General features: G+C 43.5%; 1 protein-coding gene and 1 pseudogene across 2 annotated transcripts in view; one reads left to right on the forward strand and one right to left on the reverse strand.

Annotated features, from left to right (window-relative positions):
- The window catches only part of LOC112669456 (arachidonate 5-lipoxygenase activating protein), a 51,772-nt gene that overhangs the window by 10,951 nt on the left and 23,879 nt on the right, over positions 1–16,942 (reverse strand). The window contains exon 5 of one of the 2 annotated variants that reach the window (XM_035719925.2): positions 14,291–14,766. The exons of the other annotated variant lie outside the window; for it this stretch is intronic. Coding sequence (XP_035575818.1) covers positions 14,604–14,766 — 163 coding nt within the window. The 3' untranslated portion in view covers positions 14,291–14,603. Of the gene's footprint in view, positions 1–14,290; positions 14,767–16,942 lie in introns of those variants that run through there. 2 annotated transcript variants of the gene reach the window in all.
- On the forward strand, positions 4,975–5,067 carry LOC112670218 (U2 spliceosomal RNA; annotated as a pseudogene).

The raw sequence follows: 16,942 nt of genomic DNA on the forward strand, positions 1-16,942 counted from the left end.
CCTTCCCTTACAGCACAGTCCTGTCTGGCTTTCAGCTTCCCTGTACCAAATGTCACGGGTCAGGACTAGTTCCACGGCAACCAGTGGCACCCAAGATATATAGGCTCAGCTGGACAAGCTCAGAAATGCTGGGATCAGAGCTGTTTTATTCATTGTAACAGCTATTTCCTATGTTCTGGAGGACTTCCAAGAAGCTGGCTTCAAGACAGAACATGAGTCGTCCACATGACATGTTCCCAGGGAGATAATGGATTTGCTTCCTGATGTCTGGTACTTAAAAGATGTTCTGTAAGTACCTATGGGACGGATGGATGGATGGATGGAAAATAGCTTCTACTATAGGGGAAAGAAAGAATGTCCTTACATAGCCATGGAGTCTATTTGAGATACAGAAAGGTAGGTAAAGAGAGACAGCTGTTCACTCCAGCAACAATACCCATTTGCGGGGATCCCTGGGTGGCTCAGCGGTTTGGCGCCTGCCTTTGGCCCAGGGCGTGATCCTGGAGTCCCAGGATCGAGTCCCGCGTCAGGCTCCAGGCATGGAGCCTGCTTCTCCCTCCTCCTGAATCTCTGCCTCTCTTTCTCTCTATGTCTATCATAAATAAATAAATAAATCTTTAAAACAAAAACAAAAACAATACCCATTTGCAGTCTAGCTGGGTTGAGGGAGGTGGGTGACCGGAGATGGACAGGCCCAAGGAGACAGCAGATGTGTTAGTGGCCCCTACTGTGGGTGATGCTGCACACCCATCCCCAACAAGAGTTAGGATTGCCACTTTAGCAGATAAAAACACAAGATGCCCAGTTAAATTTGGATTTCAAACAACTAATATCTGCCCATATGAAGCTTGGGATATACTGATACTAAAAAATTATCCATTTTTCTAAAATCTTAAATTCAAATTTAACTGTGTGTCCTGTAATTCGATCTGGCAACCCTAAAGTAGGCTACCCAAGAAGTGATCTTGTATGGACAAATGGAGGAGACAAGCTGATGTGGCCTGATCAAAGACCATTATTACTTCAGGGACTTAGTCTTATTGTCAGGGTTTTTTGCCTCTTGTGAATAACCAGGAAGTAGAAGACCTGTAGCAACTTCATTTGGCCTCTTTCTGCATTCTGGAAAGTATTCTAAGTATAGAAAATGATAAGTCTATAAATAGTGGTGTAAATTAGAACAGAAAAAAAAAAAAAAAAACTTTGGCCTTCAGTCCACAAGTTCCAGAAAAGAAATCTTCCAAGCCAAAGACTGTTTATTAAATGTGAAACATACAGCCTCATTCATAACAGAATTTATGGAATGGAAGCACAAGGGGCCTTTCTGTTTTTAACCTTTAGAAGAAGTCTCGGTGTTTCTTCAAGATTCTTAAAACAAACATCATTCACATGTAGTTACTACTGTCACTGTCAAAAAGCTGATATTTAATAAATAGTCCATTGTCAGCACAGAATTCTCCATTGGTCTTTGTTGAGACACTATTGTTCTCCCCCTTTAGATTCCACACAATTTAGCTTATCTTAATATTCCTAAGAGCCATGGAAGAAAGTTCTAGAAGTAAAGGGAATATAGCCTCAGCTTTCCCCCATCCCCACACACTGATCACATTACAGGGTTACAGTTAAAACCTCCTTGGAGAGAAAAAAGGCAAGAGGGCTGAGAGGGTGAGCCAATCACCATCCTGGGCCGGGAGGATTGGTCAGAGATATCTGGTACCACGTCCTGGCCGGTGTGATGATGCCTCACGTTAGTGACAAGATTCAGAGCTGCATCTAAGCATCACATTGTGGCAGAAACTCTATCATAATCACCCCCATTGGCCATGTGTTTTACTTGTCACTGTCCCCCACTGGTGTCCCTATTTTAAGGCTTGCCTCTCTGCAGGCCATTCTCAACACAGCAGCAGTCAGAGAGATCTTTGTAAAATGTCATTCTCTCATTTTAAACCTTCCAATGATTCCCCAGCCTTCTAAAAATATATATATATCTCCAAACCCCTTAGTGTGGTCTACAATGCACATGACTTGACCCCTCTGACCTCACTCTCTTCTACTCTCCCCAACGACATTCACCCCATGCTACAACACTGGCTGCCTTCTGCTCCTCAAACACACCAAGCCTGATCCCTGCTTAGGGCTCTGCATGAACTGGTAACTGTGCTTGAAAAATTCTTGCCCTGGGTGTTTGGCTGGCTGCTGCTTTTTGTCATTTAGGTAACAGCTTAAAATTACCTTGGAAAGCAGCTTTTCTAGATCAGGAGACCTACAGCAATTCCCTCCCCTATGCTTCCCCATCTCCTCAACCCTATTTTATTTTTATCATCACACTTAGCACTAGCTCATAATTTTTCATTTATCTGCTTATTATCTGTATCCTCAAAATAGAATGTAAATTCCAGGAATACAGAGACCCTATTTGTCCTATTCAACCCAAGTCCCCAGTACCTAGTATGGCATGTAGCATGCAGTAGGCAGGCTGTCAATGTATCTTGCAGAAACTTTCAAAGCATCATCATATTGCCAGGCACCAAATCCTTATGAAGACAGCATCATGGAGAAATCCTCATGAAGATAGCATATACACAGACTAATAATACTAGCAAATATTTATCCAGAGCTTACCACATGCCTAAGCACTTTACATGTATAATTAATTCTCCTAATCCTCACAGTAGCTCTAGGAATTCTGTTATATATTATCCTATTTAACAGACAAAAGGTCTGGAGCACAGGTGGGGAAAGTAAGTAAGTAAGTCTTGCCCACGACCACACCAGAACTAAGGAGTTGCCTGGATATACCCAGGTGATCCAACTCCAAGCTATAAGCACTGTTCACCAATCTGTGTTGCTAACCCCAAATAAAGCCCAAATCCTGGGACTTAAATGGGAACGAGTCCAAGCAAGTTTCTGGAAGACAGTCCCTGTGAGGCTTTTGGTTGTCTATGTTGGTTTGTTTTATACCGTTTGTAGAGTTCTGGTCATATGTTAGGAAGAAAGAAAACCAACCATGACTCGGCAAGAATTATGAGAGCCAAAGACAGAAAAGGAGGGAGGCCAGTGAAGACCTCAATAAACCACTGTCTTCTGTGTCTACCCATCCGTTCATCTGTCAGTTACTCCCCTCCATGTTTTGAGCGCCTACCTGCTGCCAGGAACTATTCTAAGCACGTTTGTCCATCACGAGGCAGTGAGAACTATAGAGGCATGGAAGCAAGGTAGAGGAATATAGAGTGCCGAGGATAGAATGCTGCTTCATAGGCTTCATGGGGGGAGGGGGCAGTGGGTACAGTAAGCATAAAGGCCCTAAGGCTTGGGCATAGGCCTGGTATATCCTGATGATAAACAGGGAATGGGTCTGAGACAGAGAGAGTAGTGAGGAGGGATGAGGTCAGAGGAGAAGAGAGAGGCCTTATAGTTGTGGTAAGGTATTTGGATTTCACTCAGTCTATGAGAAGCCATGGTTTGACTTAACGAGTGTAAAGAGTCGATTTGGCTCCTCAGAGACCATGGGGGCACCAGTAGAAACTGGAATACCAATGATGGCGATGGCTCTGCCCCCTAATGGACAACGTCTGGAGATATTTTTGGTTGTCACAACTTGAGGTGGAAGGAGAGGGTGCAAGTGGCATCCAGTGAGTGGAAGCCAGTAATGCTGCTGACCATTCTATGGGGCATACAAAGCTCCTGCTGGAGAATTACCCAGCCTAGAATGTCATTAGTGCTGAGGTTGAGAAATCCCAAGTTAGGAGATTACTACAATAATCTAGGCAAGAGATTTACTCATTAAATGGGTACTAAGCACCTATCATGCACCAAGCAATGTACCGGGAACGGAAGATACCAAAATAAACAAAACAGACAAGGTCTGTGCCCTCACAGAGCTCATGTTGCAGCGATGGTGGAAGTTCAGAACAGGGTGGAGAGAGAGGGTAGGATGGTGAGGATGGCTGGATTTTTAAATGTCTGTTGAAGGCAAAACCGACAGAGTTTGCTCAGAACTGGATGTGCAGAGAAAAGAGTCAGATTTTACCCCAACGCTTTGTCCATTCAATTAGTACAGAGTTGCCATGTATTGAGATGAAGACCCCTGGAGGAGAAAGTGGTTTGGAGTATGGAGTAATCAGGGGTTCTGTTTGGATATATTGAGTAGACATGAGGGCAACTGAATATTTTAGTCTGGAGATTGGAAAAAAAAAGGCATGAAGGTAAAAAAAATTAGAGACAAAATCTTAGAAATTGGCAAATGTAAAGAATATTCAGGGATTCGGTTTAAATGTAAGAACACATCCAAGAGATCCTCACACCAAGCCTGAGCTCTCCACCAGGGGGAAGCCAGGGAGGAACTGGCAACAGAGAATGAGTTAGGAAGATAGCAGGCATGCGGAATCTTGTTGGAAGCCAAATGAAGAAAATGTTCCAGGCAAAGAGAGTGGTCAAACCATGCTAGGTAAGTGCTCCCATGTAAGGAAGAAAAGGCTAAATACCACTCATCCCCACTTCTAACACTCTAAATTGTTCTAGTGAGGCCGGCACGAAACTTGGTCCACCCATCGCTGCCTTAGCTGTGCAGTCTCTCCAGGATAATTACTGAGCATGTATCCTGACTGATAAATTAACCTGGAAGTTGTATAAGATACAAAAATGATCAATACATAGTTTCTGTTCTCCTGAAGCTTTCTCCTACTAGGGAAAATACAACACATCCACAAAAGCTTCTGTCACATTGAAAGAAGGAATTAATCCCTCGGTATTTGTTGGGTATCTACTAAACTCATAGCACTCTCCTAGTGGTTAAAAATATACAAGAGAAATGTAAGACAAAGGCTTTTGTCTCATGGAATTTACAGTACAGTTGAGGAGATAGGGATAAATATAAATGAAATATTTTGAGAAGAAATCAAGGTAAACCATTATAGTGTAAAGTGGGAATGCCCTGGGTATTTGAAGGAGGAAACCATTCATATTATAAGGCTCTCAATTGTTTCTCGGCCTTTTGGCTAAGATCAAGTGTAGTATCTGTTCATATTATAAGGCTCTCTTCCTGAGCTCCAGCCTGAAATGCTTCCCTTTTGCCGTAGTTCACATATGTGTGGGAGATTGGGGCGGGGGGGGGGGGGGGCACAGAAGTTAGGGATCAGGCAAGATGTGAATAAATCAGCATCTGACCATAACCACCTCTGAGAAAGTGGCCGCAAAGCACACTGGCCACCTGCTGCCAGTCGGAGGAGACTTCTCCTAGATGTTCAGCCTCATGATTAAGCATCTGCTAGGCTGGTGGTGGAAGTAGAATTAGGGCCAACATGGAGCTGAGATATCTTGATGTCTCTTCCCATTCATAGCTCCTAGCTGTTATTTCCCCCAGAAGTAACCAGATAAAAGAGTTTTTGCATTTGAAATGTTGAGGCTTTGGAAAAATCAATTTCCACACCATTTTCTCCCTCAGTCTGATATAGTAACCCAAAATGCTTCTCAATTTTGCATACCCAAACATTACAGTGGAAAGTTCATGAATTTCTGCATAATATAACCAAATCCTCATATTATACTGAGCAAAGCTTCGATGCTCACAGGAACTCTTTGTGTAAGGGGCAGATGATCCTCAAAGGACAATCAGGTATTTGCCTGTTTTAGCCTAATTTCTGGAGTATGGGCTGGGCAGTTAAGTAGTGGCTTGCTGGGCATGTGTAAGTAGAATATGTTGCAAGTTATTGTGAAATTTCTATGCCTCTTTCTGTACAAATTTCAAATAATGTTTAAGATAAATGTGTATGACTCAAGTAGAGAAGGAATAAGAGAAACCATATATTCTCTTTTTGTGCTAATTCCTGAAATACTATTTCGTTACAACTCAAGATAGCTCAGAAGGAAGATGGAAGAACAAATTATTTCAAGATAATATCTACGTCCTCTATCTCCCCTCCTCTTCTTTCTCAAGTCAGTTTGCCTTAGCAACAGTAAGATATTTCAATTATCTGTTCTGTCAACACCACACCAGAGCCAAAGGAAACATGATCATTTTGCTCTGGTCCAAATAAATAAGGGAGTAGATTATTTTTTTCAAACAGCAAAGGACCATAGAGTTAGAAATTACCTATGAAATATGGAGGACTTATACGGCCATTATCAGGAAAATTCCTTAAAGTCCCTTTTCCCTAGCAAGGAAACAATTTTTAAAAATCCATATTTTCATTTTTCACAGTATAGAGCCATCCAGTTCTCTTTGGGCCCAGTTTTATATTGGAAAATTCAGAAAAAATAAATTATAAATACACAAGATCAATTGATTTCTTATGAATGTGATTTTTCTTACTTGACATGTGTTTCATAAATTAGGATAATGTTGCTGTGTTTTTAGATTAAAAGACCCAGTTCAATATGTCTGTCCAGGGAAGAGGAAATGAAACATCTGCTTCTTGCTTCCATTAGGAAGATGCCTTCTAACAGGCAGCTGTCAAGCAAGGCATCTGGATTCTGACGGTGCTGCTTTAGATCATGGTGCTGAAAGTCTTCAGAAATCCAACGAAAGTCATAGAACCTTACCACAGCCCTTCCCCACCCTCATGTTCCCCAGAAACAACATGAAGGATAAGGACACCTGCACATGCACAACCCTGAGGATAACTTCAAGGTTTTCAAGCTTCCAGATTTGAAACTAATGGGTGTGGAAATAGTTCTGGCCTGGGATGTGGTAGGGGCACCCTAGGAATTTAGTTGCATAGTGATTCTGTTCTCACCCAGGCTCAGAACCAGTTCTCTTTTACTCTCCTTCTCCTTCCCCTATTCCCATGCAACCACTCATGCTGCCTCTTGGTTGTTTATTCATGATGTTATATCATCTACTCTCCATCTGCTCAGCCACCATCTTACTTAGTCCAGGCCCATCTTGCATTTAAACCATTGAAATTTTCACCTGCCAATTATCTCCAGCTTGTTCCTCCTCCCCCATCTATTTCCTTTCTTCAACTATTTTCGACAAAACTGCCAGATTAGTCTATTAAAATCTTGCTTTGTACAAGTCATCATTCTCTCAAAAACAAACATTTTCAACAATTTTCACTGAGAGCATCCAAATCCCATAGGCTAGGTGGCAACTGAAGTGTCTATGACCTAACCCGTGGACCTTCCTTTTAGGCAATCTTTCACTCTGGTCAAAATGGTTTACTCATTATCTCCTATTGATCCCTGTGTTCACAGTCCAGCATTTCTCAAATCGTCTCACCAGTCTCTCTAAATTATAGAGGAGGTTGACTCAAGTACATAGTAGGAGATGTTACTTTCAAGTCTTGTGTTTTATATTAACAGTCATATCAATTTTGCATATGAATTTTCCATATTTCTCTTAGTGGTAGAAGCTTTTCTGATGCTATGCTTTAAAATGCTTCCAAGAGAACAATAAAAAAGAGTAATAAAAGGGGAGCCTGGGTGGCTCAGTGGTTGAGCACCTGCCTTTGGCCCTGGTTGTGATCCCAGGGTCCTGGGATCAAGTCTCGCATGGGTCTCCCCACAGGGAGCCTGTTTCTCCCTCTGCCTGTGTCTCTGCCTCTGTGTGTGTGTGTGTGTGTGTGTGTGTGTGTGTGTGTCTCATGAATAAATAAATGAAATCTTTAAAAAAAAAAAGAAGTAGTAATGGCTATTTTTTTATTTAATTTTTTAGCATTTTATCAAGGTCAGAAATTTGTTTGACTTGTTTCATGGTAACACAGTAGTTGAGAATTCACAATGTGGAACATTCTGGAAGAGTACCCAAGCAACTCTACTTCCTGGCAACCCATTCCCTTTATCCGCCTGGCCTCTCCCATTTAATTCCTCAATAACTGCCTCACCACAGGAGAAGAATGAAGTCAGGGAACTCAGGAAAGGAAGGGCTTTGAAATAACATGTTACGGGGAGATGAGGTTTGGGCATTAGCTGTGTTTTCTATGGTCCTCATTAACCCAGGTGATTGAAAGTGTGAGAGAAAGGATGTGTCAGCTGAATCACAAAATGTCATAGTGGGTTTTGCCTTCTCGGTAGGCACGAACTACACGCGTGCGCACACAGACTTTCCCCAGCACCCCCTCCTCCATCAGGCCTTTTGCTGAGGGAATTTACAAGAATCAGCCAGCCGTCTCCTGGTGTGAGTCGCATCAGCCTGCACTCTTTTCATGCCAGCTGATGCACTGATAAGTTTAAATATAATCGGGGCAAAAGAAGGAGGCTGGGTGCCCGGTGGGCGTGGCTCTTGGGCCCCAGGTAAGAACACACATTTCCAGACAGTGGCTGTGGCCTTGTTCTGGTTGCCATTATACTGATGTCCAGGGTGCAAACATATGCAGGGAAGGAAGTCATCCTGCACCACTTGTTCGGTCTTTCGCGGTCTTGTTTATTGGCTGAGCAGTTATTTATTAGTTTGAATTCCGAGAAGGCTTATATTTCATTATGTTTATCCAGTGGCTTCCAGTCTATTAATAGCAAGTCCATTTTTGCAACAGTCTTCAACTATTAAGGCCAATTTCCATTAAAAATTGTTTCTAAAAATTACCATGAGAGAAGTAGAGTGGTTGCTTTCCTATAGATAGACCTTCTGATATTCTTGAAGCCTGTGCTGACTTCTTTTAGGCAAGTGGAAGTGTGCCCATTTACAGGGCTGCAGGAAACTCTAATGCATGTACTCCATACAGACATTCTGTGCTACCTATCAGCACGGCATCTAAGTACTTAGGCGAGGATAACAAGAAGAAAGGAGGATAAACTTCTCCCCAGACTCTGGTATAGTGGTGTGCCAAGCCAAATTTTTAATTTGGAGAGCAATTCTGCAGAAAATGAACAGAAACTGCTATCTAAACATTTTAATAAGAATAAGCCCCCAAGCCAATATGCAATCGAGTGCACTGCTTTCTAGTAATTTCATTTATACAACAGCTCCACAAGCTGTTTCTCTCTCCATATTCAGATAACCCTCGCCCCTAGGGTGACCGTAAAAATGATATTTTAATAATGTGCCACATCTGTGATCAGAAATACTTAATGAAACACTCTCATGATCATATGGTAACAAGCTTCAAAGAACTATTTCCAGATTTAGACAGGACCAGTTTGCTTCTTGTGGTAACTTTCACTGGCACATTTTTCCAGTATTTTCTGCAAGAAATCATACTTAAAGATAAGTGCTCAGGGTGAGGTCCAGCATTTATTTCAGCTGTAAAGACTTGCTGGCTCCCACAGAACTTCTAGATCTATAGAAATATAATGTGAACCGTATATGTAATTTAAAATTTCTAGTAAAGAAAAGTGTAAGGAAACAGGTGGAATTAATTCTAGTGATACATTTAATTTAACACCTATATCCTCAAGAGTATCATTTCAATGTGTATTCAATATAAAAGAATTATGATTGGGATATTTTACTTTCTTTGTATTAAATCTTTGAAATCAGTGTGCATTTACATTTACATCTCAATTTAGAGGAGTCACCTTTCAAGGTCTAATAGCCACCACATCGGGTGGTGCAGCTATAAAACAAAAAGCTTTAGAAGGAGTGGTTTCAACCATCTGCATCAGGAAAATCCAGAGAAACTTAATAAGAATATGAATTCCTATGCCCTATCCCTAAACTACCAAATCATATCTCTGGGGGTGGCACTAAGGGATTTGCATTTTTTTAATGGATTCCATAGCTGGAGCTTTGCTTACTCAAATTTAAGATCATCAGTGAGCCTCCGTGACCCAAATTTGATCATCACCCCTTAGCCAACACCACTACAACCTACCACAGTAACATAAGCCAGTAGACACAAGCACACAACCCATTCTCTTCTATTGACTCCTTCGGTACGTATGGAGCACTGATTATCTGCCTAACACTGTTCTAGATCATAAGGCTAGAATGATGAGAAACACAGGCCAAATCCTTGCCCTTTGGAAGCTTATAGCCCTAGTGCAGGAGACAGACAGGAAACATGTAGAGGACTAAATAGTGATCTAATTTCAGGTGATGGAGAAGACAAAGTAAAAGCAAGGATGGGAGATAGTGGATGGGCAGAGAAAGGATTGTGCTTCTACAAAGACACGGTGTGCTGGTCTGGAGGGAGGGTCCCGGAGGGAGGGACCACTGGCCGACTGGGAATGCGAGCAGGAACAGAGCCACATATCACCTGGGGGAAGAGCCCTGCATTAGAGCCAGAGCAGGAAGGCCAGCAGGGCTGGAGCTGAGCGGGCCATGGGGAGCAGTGCCAAGAGCACAGTCACCAACTGTACAGGCCCTGGAAGGCCACATCAAGACATTTGGGGTTCTTCCTAACAGCAATGCAAATGTCCTGGTGGGTTTCAAGCAAGGGCATGTGACATTACCCCACATGGGGGTGGCTATGCAAATTGTCCAGGAGAGACATAATGTTGGCTCAGACAGCAGGGACAGCAGTGGGGATGTGTGTTGAGTAGAGCTGGTGGATTTGGTAATGGATTGGCTGGGGGGGAGTGGGGAGATAAGGGGGAGTAGAGGAACAGCACCTTCTTTTGGGGCCTGAGCAACTGAGTGATGGGTGGGACATTTACTGAGAGGATGAGCATGGCTGGAGGGCAAATTTAACAACCCAGTTGCATAGATTATCTCTTTCTGATCGGGGAGATTCTTATCATAAAGATAGCCTATTTTCGTCAAAATGGAAAGGGAGAGGGGAGTTCATTTATTATTTGTCTCAGTTTCATCTGCCCTTTCACTGTCCTTTTCCCACAGGGGAAAAGGTTATGAAGCTTTCTTGCTCCTGAAGAGTCAGAGGAGATCCCAGCCTCCTTCTTCATAGAATTCTCACCCAGATGTTCACACATGCACATTCACACACACACACACACACACACACACACACACACACACACACTCCACCCTGCTTCTGCCCAGAAGACCCATAATCTCACCATCCATCATCCAGCTCCCTTTGGCTCTTCTGAGACTGGCATATAAGCTGGGCAGTCAGAATCTTAAAATGACCCACACCTCTGTATAATCCCCTCTCCTTGAGTGTGAGCAGGGACTGAATTGTAATTTCACTAAATCACAGCATAAGGTAAAAGTGAAGGGATTTTGCAATGTCACTGTGGTCACAAATCAGTTAACTTTAAGTTAATCAAAGGGGAGCTTGACCTGGGTGGGCCTGACCTAATCAGGACAACCACATAAATGTGGGTCTAGAGGTCAGAGATGAAAAAGACACCAATGTTGCTCTCCTGGTGGCCTACAAGTGGTAAACTGCCATGTTGTGGAAAAGTCCATGTGTCAAGGAAGGGGCTTCCAGGAGCTGAGGGCCTTTGTCCTAGAACTGCAAAGAACTGAATTCTGCCAGAACCAATGAGCCTAGAAGAGAACCCTGAGATTGTATCCAGGGCTGACATGTTGGTTATGGTCCTCTGAGACCCCAAGCAGAAGACCCAGCTCAAGCACGAGGAACTCTGACCCAACAAAACTATGCCATGGCAAGTGTATGGGGTTTTAAGGCACTAAGTTTGTGGAAATTTCTTACACAGCAATAGAAAATTAATACAAAAAGGTAATGATAATAAACATAGCAATAATAGATAAAAATATTCAGTGCTTATAATATGCTAAACATTTTCAATTGCTTTATATCCTTATTCTTTCCAGCAACCCCATACATTTGGCACTATTATTATCCCGATTTAATAGGTTCGAATCTTGAGGCTTAGGGAGAAGTCACAGAACTGAGGAGGTGACAGAGCAGGGATTGAGCCCAGGCCTAGAACTCAGAAGACAGAGTTTGACCACTAGGCAGTGCTGCCCCCAACCAGACGAGGGGCCCCTCATGAAGGAGTTCTGCACCTGAGACCCTCTTCTTCGAAATAATGAAGCCTGCTCTGCCTGCATCTCAACCCCTTAATGCTCTCAGTCATGCCTTCTCCACCCGGGCCAGAGTCAGCAGAGCCTCGGCTGGGCCATCACATCCTTTCCTGTCTTTGCACTCTGGACGTCCCACAGTCGGCGTGGACAGTGCGACCTCTGCGAGCTACGGTGTCCCCAGGCTCCCCTGAGCATATTCTGGCCTAGCTCCCCCTTAGGGCAACCAAGTCATCTTGGTTTTCCTAGTACTGTCCCAGTTTTAAAACTGGGAGCCCTTCCTCCCAGGAAATCCCTCAATCCCAAGCAAACCGGGAGGGCTATACTACCTTACCACCCTCCAAAGCAAGCCCAGGCTGAGGTAGGACTTGAGGCCACTTCCACTCAGTAGTTTGCTATGATCTTTCCTTTCCAATGCCCACTAGAATATTTGAGTCTGCTCTCTATAGAGGGCTAGGAGCAGAAGCACCTCTACTGAAACAATTGGTACCAAAACGCTTCTACTGGGTGGAGTTTGGCCATAAAAGCCCAGATGAGACTTTAGTCTGGACAACCAGATAGGCCTAGGAAACCCTATCCACATGGTGGGGGGGGGGGGTCCTTGAACTGAGAAATATGCTTGCCTTGACCATCACACATGAAGTACATCGATCCCGACAACACACAGGCCAGACTCCATGTTTCCATTCACTCCACTCCCCAAGCAGGCCACTCAGAGAAAGCTGGGGAGTTTTGGTCCTTGGCTTTGTCTCATCCTTCCTAAGACTGTGACCATCATAAATAAGAATCATCTAGGGGTCAAGAGGACTCATCTATTATTGCTGGTCATCTCAATTGAAAGCTAAGTCCTCATGAATTGACTCCCTTTGTGAGAGCTGGCTTCTTTCTGTCATGTGTCTTGGACTCTTGACCACACCCAGCTATCTCAGTGCCACCCAGCTATCTCACCCATTGTACTCAGTGCCAATGCACACTATGTACGACAGTGGTTGGACCACCATGAATCTATCCCCAATATGAAAAATGGCTCAACACACATAACTCTATTAAATATTGTCAGCCAGTGATTTATAAACTCATTCACTCATTTGTTTTTGTTCAATAATTGGCCCCCTCCCCCCACAACAGGCTGTATCCTGACACTGAGTTACAGCACACTTTAAGCTGAAATGATATGATGGGTGCTAGGCATGATACTAGCACATAAAGATACCAACCTAATCCTCATGGGGTGTGTGGAGGATTCTTCAGGAAGTCAAAAAAAGATCTTAAGGAAATCTGTTTGTCTATAGGAAAGAAAGAAAGCATGGGTTTTTTTGGGGTTTTGATGTTTGCGGTGTTTTGGGGGTTTTTTTGTGTGTTTTTTTTTTTGCATTTCTCCACAATTTATCCCATTAAAACATTGAAAGAAAACACATCTAATCTCATAATACTCACCCCAACTGTCCTCTACAATATAGCACTTTACAGGATGCCTGTTTGAGTTCTAAAATAGCTTGAGGCAGGATGCCTGCTATGTGACAGTCTCCAAGCTTGGCACAGGAAAAGCAAAATAAATAGGACATCAGGGATATTGGAGAGCTAATGATTTAGTGGAGAAGGATGACACATGCTAACAAATATCTTTACATTGTAATATGGATTTGCTGTGGTTAAGATGTTCAGAGGGTGCTGTGGGAAGTCAGAGGGCAGCACTAGGCCAACCTAGAGCTAGGAAAGCTTCCCAGAAAAGACCATGCTTCAGTTGTGTCTCTTCTGGTGCTTTTTTGAGTGGTATTAATTTTATCATTAAGAAACTTCAAATAAGGATGCCTGGGTGGCTCAGCAATTCAGAGTCTGCTTTCGGCTCAGGGCGTGATCCTGGAGTTTTGGGATTGAATTCCGCATCAGGCTCCCTGCATGGAGCCTGCTTCTCCCTCTGCCTATGTCTCTGCCTCTTTCTATGTGTGTCTCATGAATAAATAAATAATCTTTTTTTTAAAAAAAAGCCTTCAAATAATTCATGAACATATAAACCACAGAATAAAACTTACCCCAAATCTCTTCACCTGGAGATAATCATGGTTGACATTTTGGTGTGTACCTTTCCAGGCACATGTGTGTGTAAGGACAGTGTACTTTCTATTATTATCACAGAGGTCGAGGAAAAGATTAGTTGTTCAAATGCAGCAATTGGGATGGCTGGGTGACTCAGCGGTTGAGCCTCTGCCTTTGGCTCAGGGCATAATCTTGGAGTCCCGGGATCGAGTCCCACATTGGGCTCCCTGCATGGAGCCTACTTCTCCCTCTGCCTATGTCTCTGCCTCTCTCTCTGTGTCTCTCATGAATAAATAAATAAGATCTTTAAAAAAGAAATCAAAAAAAAAATCAAAAAAAAAAATCAAAAAAAAAATCAAAAAAAAAAAATAAAAAATAAAAAAGAAATCAAATGCAGCAATCAACCCACAAAAGACTCAACCACCAGCCTAAAACATACCTCTGTATTTTATTTTAGGAACACATTAATGTGGTCACAAAACATCTTCAGAAAGCGGGAGAAGTCAAGAAACATACAGAATGGGTCTGAATAAGAGATATGGGGCCACTGCCATTCTCAAGGGGTGGAGCGGACACAAAGTTATTTTCTTCCAGGGAAAGCAAGGTTAACTCAAGCTGCGGAGCTCAGATGGTCATTAGATTTACAGCTGTCTGAAGAGGAGCCACATCTTTGCAAGGGTTGAGTTATGATGACTTTAGGTATTGATCAGAGGAGAGCGCTGACCCCGTACTCAGCGGAGAGTCAGGGGATTAGAAGCAGAGGGGAGATGGTGGTGCTTACTGTCTTTATGTAGTTTTCGAAGTCACTTCCGAAAAAGAAGATGAGGTAATAGTTGAATATTCCAGCAACAGACATGAGGAACAGAAACAGTATGATTCGCTTCCCAAATATGTAGCCTGGCGTGCTGAAAGAGAAAGAAAACTGTAGAAGCAATAAAATAACACTAACTCAACCAAAAATGTTATCACTTCGAGATACATGGGGTTTAAATTTGAGTTCCTTTTACTCAGGAATGCTCCATTGACTTCAAATGAAGAATGGAAGGGTCTCCACTATTATCCATCACAGACCATATTTCAAAACCAAGCTAAAAGAGCCTAGACCCCCAAACCCGTCATCATTAGGGCTCTGCTGTGCAGCCTCTCCAGTTCCCTGAGGGTGTGAAGGTGGTGGGTGCTGTCAGTCGGTTGGTCTCGGACATTCTGACCGGGGATAAGGAACCCCATCAACCTGGTGTGACCCCCGGGTTCTGCTCCAGGAGCGCTTGGGAAGCCGTGCTGGCTGCTGGGCCTAATGCGGGACGGAAGAACCTCTGTGAGAGGGGTGCTGGTTTCAATGAGCCAATAAGGCTGCTGGAATCTAAAAGGTGCTTCAGTATCTGAGAGCTCCATCTACGCTCGGGAGGCTGCTTGGGAACAGCCCATGTTCGCACTAACGAGAGCTGGGCCCCTCACAGCGGAAGACAGGCTCTTACATTTTAAGTGAATAGAGAGGGGGGGAAGATGTTTTAGTACATTTATATGCTTCTCTCGAAGGCTCTAAATCCTAAGCTGCTTAGGCAAATCAGCAGCTGGGGTCAGGGCATTTCCCCAGTGATATGTGACCGCCTAATTGTACACAGCGGCTGCCCTGGCTTCCCTCTGCACAACCCTCTGTGACCGCTGTGGCTGGATCCATCTGTGCAGCACTAGCGCGTTAGGAGAGTCCAGCCAAATGGCTCGTTAAGGCTGTTAGTAACGACCCCGGCGAGGGGAACCTTTGGCAATCAAGACCTGCTCAACAAGAACAGCCAGCTCAGCTAAAACAGGTGAGTCGGTGCTGCTGAGCCTGGTTTTTGACATAATCAAGAGAGAACAGAATTTGGCATCTATAGGTTCAACCTGAGAAATTGTATCTTTTTTGAAATGGACCCCAGAGGTTCATACTGTAACTTGTAACTTTCCTATGTCTAGAGTCTGAAAACCCTTCAGCAGTTGACTATTTCCTTGCTACTCAAAGTGTGGTTCATGGACCAACCACACTGGCATCCACTGGGGGCTTGTTAGAAACGCAGGATCTCAGGTTCCTCCCTGGATCTGCTGAATCAGAATCTGCATTCTGCCAAGTGCCGCCGTGACTCACAGGGCATTAAAGTTTGAGAAGCACTGCTAGCTGCCCGGCCCCTGCTCCTTGGCCACTGTATTCTTCTCTCCTTGGTTTCCTGTTTACAGTCACACTCATGAAGTGAGACATTCCATCTCTTTATTGGGGAAATATATTTGGCTCCCAAAAGCATTATGGGCTGAACTGTGTCTCCCCCTCCCCAATTCATATGTTGAAGTCCTAACCCCAATACCTCAGAACATGACTGTATTTGGAGATAGAGTCTTTAAAGAGGTAATTAAGGTAAAATGTGATCACTAAGGTGGACCCTGACTCAATAGGACTGGTGTCCTTATAAGAAGACAAGATTTGGGGACACCTGGGTGGCTCACTGGCCGAGCATCTGCCTTCGGCTCAGGGTGTGATCCCAGAGTCCTGTGTTCGAGTTCTCTCTCTGCCTGCTTCTCTCTCTGCCTATGTTTCTGCCCCTCTGTCTTTCATGGATAAATAAATAAAATCTTTAAAAAGAAGAAGAAGAGAAGATTTGGACACAGACACACAGAAAGAAGACTATGTGGGGACACCAGGAAAAGACGGCCATCTGTGAGCTGAGGAGAGAGGCCTCAAAAGAAAACAGGGCAGCCAACACCTTGAACTCAGATTTCTAACCTCCGCAACTATAGAACAATCAATTTCTGTTGTCTGAGCTCCCCCCACCATCTGTGGTACTCGATTCTAGTGGCCCTGGCAGACAAATTCAGACAGTTACCTGCTAATGCTGATAAGGAAGTAACAAAGTCTAAGTAAGGGATATTTTTTCTAGTCAGAGAATAGAGGGTTCAGAGAAATTAAATTGTGAAAAGTCAAATATTGTAGTGGCTCAGATTTATCACATGAATGAGGCCACCATATGCTCATTACAGAAACAAGAAAAAGTGATTTGCAAAGCTGTTTCAGAACGTGCTCGAGATAAATCTGTGGTGAAGGATGAAATGGCA

The sequence above is a fragment of the Canis lupus genome, chromosome 25 (assembly GCF_003254725.2).
Source record: "Canis lupus dingo isolate Sandy chromosome 25, ASM325472v2, whole genome shotgun sequence".
Lineage (NCBI taxonomy): Eukaryota > Metazoa > Chordata > Mammalia > Carnivora > Canidae > Canis > Canis lupus.